This window comes from Haliaeetus leucocephalus, unplaced genomic scaffold (assembly GCF_000737465.1).
Source record: "Haliaeetus leucocephalus isolate CR32 unplaced genomic scaffold, Haliaeetus_leucocephalus-4.0 Scaffold450, whole genome shotgun sequence".
NCBI lineage: Eukaryota > Metazoa > Chordata > Aves > Accipitriformes > Accipitridae > Haliaeetus > Haliaeetus leucocephalus.
This window is the reverse complement of record NW_010972886.1, coordinates 20273974-20285363: the sequence shown is the minus strand read 5'-3', so window position 1 is coordinate 20285363 and position 11390 is coordinate 20273974. Positions and strand designations below refer to the sequence as shown.

The 11390-nt window shown below is 46.0% G+C and overlaps 1 protein-coding gene across 5 annotated transcripts in view; it reads left to right on the top strand.

Annotated features, from left to right (window-relative positions):
- The first annotated feature begins 388 nt into the window (after positions 1 to 388).
- Positions 389 to 11390, top strand: part of KMT2A (lysine (K)-specific methyltransferase 2A) — a 52164-nt gene continuing 41162 nt past the window's right edge. For 4 of the 5 annotated variants that reach the window (XR_774842.1, XM_010574946.1, XM_010574945.1 and 1 more), the window contains exons 1-2: positions 389 to 435; positions 11218 to 11287. Coding sequence is in view for 3 of the 5 variants with exons in the window: in XM_010574946.1 (XP_010573248.1) it covers positions 427 to 435; positions 11218 to 11287 (79 nt within the window). In the remaining 2 variants the exon portion in view is untranslated. Of the gene's footprint in view, positions 436 to 512; positions 620 to 11217; positions 11288 to 11390 lie in introns of those variants that run through there. The other variant, XM_010574947.1, reaches the window with a different exon arrangement.

The following is an 11390-nucleotide window of genomic DNA, read 5'->3' as shown; positions in this document are numbered from 1 at the left end:
GTAGGATGGGGCAGGGGGGCGGCGGCGGCTCCTCTCCCCGCGGGGGTGGCGAAGCGGGGCGCGGGGCCGGGCTCTCGTTTCTGCCCGTTGCGGAGGATGCTCCGCGGGGTAACGCGTCCTTTGCCGGGTGGGGGGTTCGGGGGGGGGCGGCCCCTCCTGCGTGTGCCCCGCGGGGGGTGCCGCGCACCGGCCCTCCCTTTCGCTGCCCTGGACGCCCGGCCAGACTCCCGGGGCAGCGGGGCCCGGTGCGGGCGCCGTTCGCTGGCACCCAGAGCGCTGTCTTTTTTTTTTTTTTTTTTTTTTTTTTTTTTTGAGTTGCTCTTCTTCCTGCCTTCATTTTTTTTTAATTGTTTTTTTTTAAGCCTTTCTAAGGCAGCCAGAGCAAGAGTCTGACAGCAGCCCACCTATTGACAGAACAGGGAAGACATGATGGGGGTGTGTTACTTACTACAAGCTGCAGCGTTCCTTTCCCCCGATTCTTGTTTTGCATCACTTGTTAGCTGCGTCCTTGCGCCAGCAAGAAAATTCCCCGGGTCCTTTGCAGCAGGAGTGCCTTATTGTTTTTTGAAAGGCCAGTTCTGTCTCTTCTTCTGCAGGCAGATTGTCAGCTGTGGAGCAGGTGAGCGTATCTTTGCCTGTATTTTGCTCCTTTAAAGAGCAGTTGCTTTTCTTTTCCATTGCTGGCACTATCAGAGTTTATTAAAACACACATAAAAATACAGTTTTTTCCTGTCTTTCCGGCTTGGTTTTGGTGTTTTCTGCTGGGTGCCGTGAAGCGGAGCTAGTCAGTCGCGGCTGAGCTAGAGTAATTCCTGGGCTGCAGAGTTCCAGCTCTAGCAGGCTGCGGTGCGGGGAGGAAGGGGGTCGTGTTTGCATGCGCAGAGCTGATTGTGGAAACACTTTCAAGCTCACCAGTACAGCGCTTTGGGTTTTAACTCGGACAGCCCACCAGCATCCCTTTTACTTAATACCTTATCTTAAAGGCTGTGGTTTAGGAGACTTGCACGTTTTTCTGTTTGCAATAGACTAGGTTCAATGGAATTTACCAGGTCTACTTGAAAGAAGTTAATGTCTCACAAGCGCTAGTTCAGTGGCAGAAATGACTGAAATCTGGCTAACCAACCTGACCGCAGAGTTAACAACTCGGGAGGTTTTTATGCGGGGGTAGGCGAGTTGCTATGTTTCTTTTCTTTTTTCCTGAGTTGACATGGGGTTGGTTTTCTGTTGGGTGTTTTTTTCTTTAATTCCATTTGTCTTAAAGTATGGTTTTACATCTCAAAAAACCCTCTAAAACATCTTTGAAAGATCTCTGTGAGTTTGGCCTTTAGGGCATCTTTGCTTTAAAATAAAATAGGTTGAATATGTTCTTGGTGCTAGCAGCTGATGTAGACAGGGTCTTTTGGATCTTAAGCATTTTACTTATTGCATCGCTCTTCTATTTAGCTACTAAAAACTTTTGTCTAATAACATTACGTACAGTGGAAAGTAAGGATAAAAGATCTTTGTGGCTTGGTGTCTGTAGGTTGACCTTCACCTGACCACTCACGAGCAGGGAAGGGGTAGACCCCGGACGCTTTCCCTCACTCTAAATTTGCAGCATGTGCTAGTGTACTCGGAGAGGGAATACTCCCAAGTAGTCAGATTTAGGTGGCTCACGAAGTTGGTTTCTTTCATTCGGTGATGCTCAAGAAACAAAGCGTGTTTGCGTTGAAGGACCTAGTTCTCCTGACCGGTGACTTATTCTGCAGGTGTTACAGTCATAGTGAAGATCACGCCAGCACTGCCCATCACCAGAAGCTGTAGGACAAGCTCTTCTCTCCTGCGGTGCGGTTTCTCTGCAGGGTGGGAGCGGGGGATGTGAAAAGAGCTCGAGCACATCTAGGAAATCAGCGTGTGGTGGGTGCTGCCTGTGGTCTCTCTAGAGGAGAGGGCAGCTGTGTGTTGGTGCTGAAACGGTGAAGTTCTGGGGCCCGTGTCGTACCACGCTTTGGCTGCAGCTGTTCTTCTAGAAGGGGGCTTCCAGAAGGCCCCTGCTTACTAGGGCTTGCCATGTCCTTTGAATAACTGCCTGGCGCTCGCACCCTTCTCTTACACAAGCTTGAGGGTCTTCCCTGAACCAAGCCAGTTACGCTCTTCAGCTGAGTTGGCATTCTGCATCGGGAATAAGCTCCAAGATGTCACTTTGAGTTCAGGAGCCCACAGCGATTAGGGGAAGAAGCTGTGTTACCTTTTTATGTATGACTTCTGCTCTGCGTGCTTATTTTTTTGACCTCTTGGTGGCATGCTGCATTCTGGTGTTCACTTATGTAAGTACCTGTTGAAGTTGTGTGTTACCATCAAAATTTGACGTAACAAAAAAGTAGCAGTCCAGCGCAAGTATTATGCTTGGGTCTTTCCCTTGTCTCCTTAGCCATTTTGTGGTACATAGGAGACTTTATTTCTCACCTAAAAGGTACCTGAATGCTGGGGTGTCATCGCGTACTCCCTGGGTTTCTGGTGACTTTGTACGGTACGAATCCTTGACTTCTGCGGGAGCTCAGTGTTTCACTGAGTTATCTTGAAACCGGCTCGCTTTAAGGGAGCAATGTTACAATACTTGGCTTTGGCACCGCAAGAGTTGGGGGGGGACACGCTTTTTGCACAGTAAAGCTATAACTGGTTGAAAATGGTGGTATTTGTACTGCGTGTTATCCTTTCTGCTTGATGTGAATGGCACTTCAGTAATAAGGGAAATTTGGTTGTGTTTTCTTGATTCATTACGTTGATATTTGGTGTAAAAGATGCTTGCGCGTAGTTGTTAAATATCTCTGTGCCTGTCAGTTCAGAGCTCCCTCCCTGTCCCCAACATTTAATTGAAACTTTGAGACGTAAAAGTTGAGGGTGTATTAGATGCACATTGACAGTTTACTCCATAAATTTGCATTAGCTTGAAAGTTGCAGAAACTTGAGATTTGAAATGGAAAGCAGTGGTGAGGATGGTGTCTCTAGTAGTGCTGCTGTAATTATACGTGGATCGTAATTTTTTACGACGTAAATGTTAGAGTCCTGGATGTTCACCGATGGCTGGCTTGTTCTGAAATGGTACTAGATCCATGCGCTGGGAGGAAGGAGTGGTGTCCATACTGCAGCCACGGTCATGCCTGAGCTGGAAGTACAGATAATTTCTTTCCTCCACAGGCATTAAAATTCTGTCCACCTCAAAATTTCCTCTCCTAGCATGATGTTGAATGATCACCATAAAACTGCCTGGGTGTTTAATCTGTGAGGTAGAGGCGTAGAGCCTGTTACTGGTAATGTGATTACTGCACATGCAGGGGGAGACAGCTGCTCATAGGTGTTGATGTAAAGCAAGAGACACGTGGTGAAGATGATACAGATCACGACCTGAGAGATGGAGGGCTCCTTCATGCTTTTTCTCCTTTCTGAGACTCAGGCACTCCTTTGTCAGAAGTGTGAAAATAAAAGTACATGTTTTAGCCATCCTGGTGAGTTTTCCGTTTTGGCGATTCAGTCAGTGTTACACAGTACTCGAAACCCTCAGAGGAGCAGGTTTGTGAAGCTTTTTGGCGGAAAGGAATTTGGGATTCCCCGTGAGAAGCTGTTTTCGATGGAAGGTGGTGTCACTTGTCTCACTGACAGCAGTGGTGGGTAGGGAAGGCGGTTTCAGAAGCAGCAGCAATGCGTGCTGACCAGCTTGCTCCTGGGGCTTTTCAACGTTGTGCTGCCTTCAGCTGGAAAACTCACAGGACAGACTCCTGCAGCAGTGTTTCACTGCTTGCTTCTGTGCTGTCATCAAAATGCTGAACTACAGATTTTTACTGTACCACATTTGGAGCAAATGAGGGAAGAGACTGGGTCACACTTTGAGTCAGTAGTTCACTTCTCAGCCTCTTTTAACTGGCTTCCGAGTGGCGTCCCTGCCAAGACTGCATCCTCCTGACCCGTTGAGTGCATGAGGAACGGTGCTGATGGCTTCCACCAACTAATGGGGAACGGTATGTGCCAGCGCTTTTCTCCTGCAGACGTATGCGGGGGAACACACTTGCTGCAGGTGTTCCAGCTGTAGTGCCAAAGCTTGCTGCCCGCGCCACTTTTAAGCAGTGAGAATTAAGTGGGAACAGGCGTTGCCTTACATGAAGTAAAACTGCAACAGGGAGGCATTTTGTTCAGGTTTCAGTTGTATTTGGTTTCAGTGAACAGAAACACCAGTAACCTGTGTTCAGAGGGAGCCTTCCGGTAGAGGGACTTTGTTTTCTTGATTCAGGTCCTAAACCAGCAAAAGTTTCTCACTCCATCAGAGGTTGTCCCATCTTCTTGACCTGTGCTGTAGGCTACCTGAGGAAACTGTATCTGGCATTTATTGGAAGACATCCTCGTCCCCTCCAATCTCTTACGAAGTCCAGGCTGTTTTGCAATAAAGTATTGGTAAAAGGCAAAGGGAGTCACCAATGCAATGCTGCGTCTCACATCTCTCTCCAGCACTGGTGGCCGCTGTGGATGACTGGCAAAGAATTCTTGCAAACTACTCAAATGTAACGCTTCTCTGGCAATGAAATCCTTTTAGCTAGGTGGCTGCGCAACATAAGCCTCTGGGGTTTTGATGATCTTGTTTTTTACTGAGAGTGTATTGCAGTTCATTATGGTCAGTCCCCTCAGTCTTGTGCACCAACAGCAAGTGAGTTCTCAGACCCTGAGGTAAAGGGATGCCCCTAAACTCCCAGAGAGGGCTGAGCTGTTCTCCCCTGAGCCAGGCTATAAAGCATAGTTTGACTTTAACAGCACTTTCGTGCTTTGCTGGGTGGCGTACGTTTCTTTAGGAGTGAAAGGTGGGTTTGCCACTACTAAAGCTTTTTTTAATGCATCGATATGGCAACTTTAGAACATAGCTGTGTGTGTGCAGAAGCCTCTGAAGTTTTGCAACCTGCTGCTTTCAATGCGTTGGGCAGCTTTGTTAGTTATGTCTACTTTTTTTTACAGCAAGCTCTAGAATTCTTTCCTTTCCTCAGTCATCCAAGTCCAGCTGAAGCATTGCTTTCTAAACATCCATTATGGAACCAGGAGAGAGAGAGAGAGAGATTTTGCTTGCCAGAAGTCGTGTGTTGCCAGTGGTCTCTTAGATGTGGTCCAGCAGGCTTTGGTCTTGCTTCTCTCTCACCGTGTGCAAGCTAAATCTTTCTAGGTAATAGTTTGGCTGACACTCTTCCTCGGAGGTGGTATGGAAAGCTTGTTGCAACCAGAATGAGTCTGTTTCAGGTGCTCAGAAAAGCATCTCTCTTTGTTCAGAGTGGAAATTGTAAATCAGAATTTCTCATCTAGGATGGAACTGGGACTCTGTGGAAACCAGGGACCAATTGTGTTTTGTTAGTGGGCTGCTGCTCTAAGTTAGTCTGTTCTGCTGCTTGCGGTTTGGCCAGATAGCGAGAGGCTGTCTGTATTGTTACCTCCTAACGCTGGGTATTCTCGTTTTCCTTCTAGCAAGCTGGCAAGACTGATCCACGCACTTGGTAATGCTGTCGGAACAGGCGCTCTGCGCATGAGCCCCCTAAAGAGCAACTTGCTCTTCCTAATTCTAAAATCAGGTGTTGTCTGAGGGACTCTGGATGCTGCAGTCTTAATCATGGTTGTATTGTCGCGGTTGATAGCCAAGGGTACAGCTGCAATGTAGTCGCAGGGGTATATCTTCTCGTTGTTCTTGTTTGGGGGGTTGTGGTGTGGAGGTGACCCAGCCAATAGCTGTTCGGTGCACTCAGGACACGCTATGTCAATCGGTGCTGTTTCGAGGCGAAGCCCCAGCAGAGTCTGTGCGTCACTCCCATTCAGAGCTTTCGTCTAATTAAAGAACGAAAGGACAAGTGGACCCTCAGCTGAGTCGGTACATAACAGTAACCCCAAGTGCCCTGCCACTTCTTGGTGACATTGCATTGCAAGCAATCACTTGGGAAGCACCTTCCTGAACTCCCAGATGACTCCACTCCTGACACGAGCGCAGAGTGTACCCAGCGTTTATCTCGGAGTTACTTATTGCCAACCTCCGAGGATGTTTACTCTGGTGAAAGAAGAGGAGTCTGTTAGGTATTGTGCCGTAGTTACTAAGCAGGCTTCTGAATGAGCTTCTAAAAATAGCTTCTCTCCAAGAGGATGAGGTGCTGTATGATTGGGGCCAAAACCAAGATGGTGAACGGGAAGAGATGTAAAGCACTGTTCAGATGTCTCTCTTGTAAAATTAAATACACCTTTTCAGGAGCTTATTGGAACAGATGCATTGCTGGTGTAGTGCTTCTGACAGCTTTGATGACAGTCCTGCGCAACTTCATCGATCCATAGTGGTACGGCTTATACTATTATTCCTCAGAGAGTGATCGGAACATCAGTTAATACCTTCAGGATAAATTCTCATTTGAAGGCGGATTTTCCTCCAGGATCGTTCGTCGGAAATTCTCTGAAAAGTAATGTTGCTCAAGAATGTTGTAATAGAGATTTGCTTGCGACTTTTCTGCTCTTGTAGTAGCTGGGTTACTTCAGGAAAAGCCTTTCTTCATCTGCTCACAACTTTGAGGTTTAAACCAGTTGAGGTAGTGTAGTGTTTGAGTGGGAGATGTACGTGGAAGCTCTGCTGCCCATGGAGAGATTGCCCCTTGCCTGCTTAGAGAGGCTTCATGTCTTGCATGTGAGGCAAGCATTCCCTCAACCTTTTACTTATAATCCTGAGTGACCTTTTCTGTGTTGCATTATTCTTTCTCAGGTAAATGAGGTCACTTTCAAAACCATTATGGTTTTTAATCACTCTCCATCTGTCGTGCTTTACAGTCACTTCTGAAAAACTGGAGGGAAGTTGTTCCTGCTTTAATTGCCTCAAAACTGCATTTTGATGTATGGAGGCTGACTGGATGGTTTAGTCTGGCAAATGTGTGCTTGGTGCTTAGTGGCCTTCTTGATCTTCTCTGATAAGTTACAGGGCTGCCTTCTCAGATGGTGAGAACGACTGTTTTGAGGTCACTGATGCGCTCACAGATGTCACCAAACAAACACAAATGACGTGTTGGCCGTGCTACTTGTAGTTGTAAATGAGGCCAGAGTGATCATTTTATGGAGAGAGCCTTTTTACCATAGACACTTCTGGTGACTGCTTGGTAGGAAACGAGAAAAAATTATAATTCCCAGGATATCAGGCCAGAGCCAGAATTAATGTGTCCCATTGGAAGAGCAAGGTAATGGCGCTTGGCTTAAAAATAATGCAGGTTCCAGTTGTGGATTATGACAGGCGATTGTAAAAAATACAGAAGGTACTGATTTAGTAGCCGCAGATAAAATAATAAGGATTGTAGGACCCCGAGGAACAAAATGAAGAAAACATTTGTAGTAGCTGCATGAACTTGGAGGCAGATGCAAGTCAAGACTGTTAGCTGTGTTTTGTTACTCGCTTCATGGTCCCAGCCCCCAAATATTTGTAGAGAAGGTGTATCTGTCAGAGTGGTTTGGTGATAGCTGGGGTGGGGGTAAGCATTTCAGCATAGCAGGAATGGGGAATTCCTCCTGCAGAAATTATGCGTTGTTTCCTCATCTCTCCAACCATCTTCACCATGTGCTTACAAGGAAATCCTCATCCGGGCCAGGCAGTGGGAAAGCAGATGGGAGCAAACTTCTTGGGGAAAGTAAAAGTCAAATACCTCTTTCTTTTCATAAAGAGTGCAGAAAGGTGGAGGGGTAGCTGGAGTGTTAGAAAGCCATGCTATGCTTTCTTGTGTGTCTTCAGGACCAGTGTTTTGTTCTGGGCAGAAGAGCAGTTAGTAGAGAATAGACTTCTGTCATGGGACACTGGTGCCTTTGAACACCAAACTGTCAAGTCGTAACTTTAAATGCATACTTGTTCTCTGTTCCTAAGGTCTAACTGCACGTACTCGTCCCTGTTACAACTTTGTTATTACATGGGAGGTTATTTTTATTTGCAACTGTGTGAGACTGCATTTATTATTAGATGCATCTCTTTGTTACTGGAGGTTTGCAGTCGTTGGCCAACAGCAGGCGTTTCATGCACATTTAAGTCAAGAGCTGGTAACTGATTGTAGTGTAAATCTATTTTAGATTACACTGAACTTACTTGCCTCTCTGGGCAGGGATGGTCTCTAATTCAATATTGTAAGTAAGTCTTTGTGTCTGTTACTCTTCCTGAAAATAATTTGTTTGTCTGTTTAGTGTTTGAAGTGGTCCGTTGGAAACGTGACTAGTACGTAGAGCCGAGTGTGTTGGCAGGGCCTTAGTGAGGGCTCCATGTTTGTCGGGCTGTGCTTCTCAGGCTGCAGCGTTATGGTTCGTTCTGGAGGTACAGCCGTGAGCTGACCCTTGCTCAGAGCCGTTCCCACGTAGCAAATGAATGAAGTGCTGGGGAGCTGTTTAATTAAGAGCTGGGAGACTTGGGAGTGAAATGTTTCCTGGAAAGAAACCACTGCTATCTCTTTTTTTTCACCAAGCACGCTATAGGGTTTTACTGTAAGCGGCTGTATACATGCCTTAAGAGTCTTCTGCTTGTGGCAGTAAGTTCTGTTTCCTTGGGGGAGATGTGCTCAGACACACAAAAGTCAGCATTATTTGGCCTCTTTCTGTACCCAGCGTATGCTATAGGCCACGACTGTGTTTGAAAATGCTTGACAATCTCGATTCTTGGTAGGCTAACAAAGAAGAAATTGCGTGGGGTGAGCGGCTGTTCCCTTTACGTTTCTGAACCTAACTGTTTGTAGGAGGCTTGTTATTTTCCTGCTTGCATTCTCAGTGTTTAGACCGTTTCAGCCTGAATTTGTCTCTGTTAACAGCCTCTCCCTTTGTTGGTGCCGGGGACCCTTTTCCCCAGGCGCGTGTCCCTGCGAAGGCAGTGCCTGCACAGCGGTGTTTACATCTTGCAGCAAGCCCACGTGCTCGGGGAGCGGCAGGCAGGCGTGACGGGGCCACTGATCCGCAGTGCTGGGAGCGGGCAGCCGGGCACTTCCACAGCCTTTCTCACTCGGCTTTTATTACTGTAGGATGAAAGTTGAGAAGTGGTAGCTTTTCCCTTTCAGGGAAAGGTCTCAGGGGCTTCTGCATGACGCAAGGTTCCTTGGGTAGAAATAACGCGTTTGGGCGTAATTTTATTTCTTTTACATTGCTTTATCATTGCTTTTTTCCGGTTTTCTTGGCATCACCACTGCAACTGCAAAGAGCAGATAGGCAGCAGGGATGTGAGGAAGGGCAGGACTGTCCCCTTCTCCAGCAGCGTGCGCTGATAATGGCTTACAGTGATTATGAACTGCAGCCTAAGTTTGTATGTATTGTGTTTGGCTCGGTAGAGCATTATCTGTGTTGAAAACTTGAATGGCCTTCTCTTCAGAATATTTACTCTATTTTAATTGCTCAACACTGAGGCTCATCAAACAGAAACCAAGTGGAAAATTTTGAGAAATAGTTTGTCTTAAGCCTTGCTGCTTTTTATCACATCATGACTTTCCTGTAGACAAAGGTACGGGTCTCGGTGCGCCTGGTTTAATTTCATTAAAACTAGATTAGCTGAGATTTTCTTCGTGGTCTGTCCTGTAAATAGATGAATTAGAAATTTCATGTGGAAAGCGCAAGGCAGAAAAAAGGCAGTGTTTCGACAAAGTCTTTTATCCAGCCCAAGCTACATCAGGAAACGGTGTGATTTCTTTGCGCAGCTTACCTTCTCCTATTCACAGTGTTGCACCTTTGTACTTTCAGGATACTGTTCTTGTACTGCCTGCTCTTCTCAAAGCTCTTTGTGGACTCAAGTAGTTACAGAAGCAGCATAGTTACTTTCTAGCATGCAGCCACATTGCACAGCAGTTCAAAGAAGCAAGACACAAGCAACATCTCAATTTTCAAAGTTTGGGGGAAACTTAGGACTGGCAAACAGAAATACTTGAGGTGAAATCGGACTAGGAGAGCTGAAACAACGTAAAACCAAAAATGTGTCAGAAATTTTGGTGGCAGACGAGTAGGATTGATGTTTTTGCATACTCCCTGAAAAACCTGTCTTAATGTGAAGAGAGTGCCTTGAACATCATGCCTCTGTCAGAGGGAAAAGCTTTACAATGGAAGTCAGGTTTTCACCTCTCCTAAAGACAAAGTCTGAAGTGAATAAAAAAACCCAAACAATCAAAACCCAACCCAAACCAACAAGAAAAACCACCTTTACTGTAAGCAAAAGTCAGGTTTTCAGAGAATTGTCCTTGACGTTTCATAATGTTACCTACACGGCTACTAATTTCATTGTTCTATGAAATATAACAATTGGTAAAGGTTGTGGTCCCCTAGCAAGAAATGCTTTTTTGGTAGTGACTTTGCTGGGAACCATGGGAGAGGAAACAAGCTTTGGTGCCTCTGAGAGAAAGCTTGTTCTGCCACCTTACTAGTTTGCAGTGTTTCTAGATATTTAGTGCTATGACAGGCTGTGGCTCGTGGAGTGTATGAATGATACCTGCGTCTTAGGGATGACTCTGTCTTCCCATCACTAGCTTTAGTCTACTGTTACTTGTTCCTTAGCCAGGCTTGGAGGTTGTTGTGTGACAGAGCTGATGGGATGGGATTCATCTGAAGGCATGCCTATCTCTGTTGGTCCAAAAAGGCCCTGAAATCATGCGTTTTCCTTCCAGAGGCCATAAGCGTCACTGTTGGGCCTTGTGGGAGCAGGTGGCGAGACCTCCCTCAAGGAAGCTGTCAGAAAGGGACCGGAACGAGCCTTGAGGTCTTGTTCGAGCTCCAGGATGCTCAGGCAGAATTACAGACCTCAGAGGCTTCTGCTCATCCAGAGGGGCTTTTGCATGAGTTTGGAGGAAGTTAGTCTACATTTGTACTAGAAAAATAAACACAGAAACACTTCTTTTGCTGGAGTATGTCTTTAGGGTAGTTTGAATAATAGGTTCTAAGAGTAGACCTTTGTGGTTTGATATGAGCAGCATATTTTATGCGTTCAGGGTTTGTTTCCATACATACTTGTCCTTTGTTTCCCCATAACTCTTTTTGATCGTTCCGCAGCTGTAAACTGTAGCTGCTTTATATGTATATGTAAAAGTTGTATTTCCTTTTTAGCAATTGTTTGCTAGAAGAACAAATGCCAGTATGTTACTTGGGGAGGGAAAATCCTCTAGAGCCCTTTCATGCTTTGATCGTAGGGAAGTTCATTTTAATGTTAATACCCACGTCTTGAAATTTCCATCCACTTTCTCATTGCAGGATGAACAGTTTTTAGGTTTTGGTTCAGATGAAGAAGTCAAAGTACGAAGTCCCACCAGGTCCCCCACAGGTATGTTCAAGTCGCAGCATTGGATGTTGACTTTGTATTCTGCTTTGTGATGGTTTTGCTGTGCCTCTCCTGTTTGTTTGTTCCATCACATCTCATCCACCAT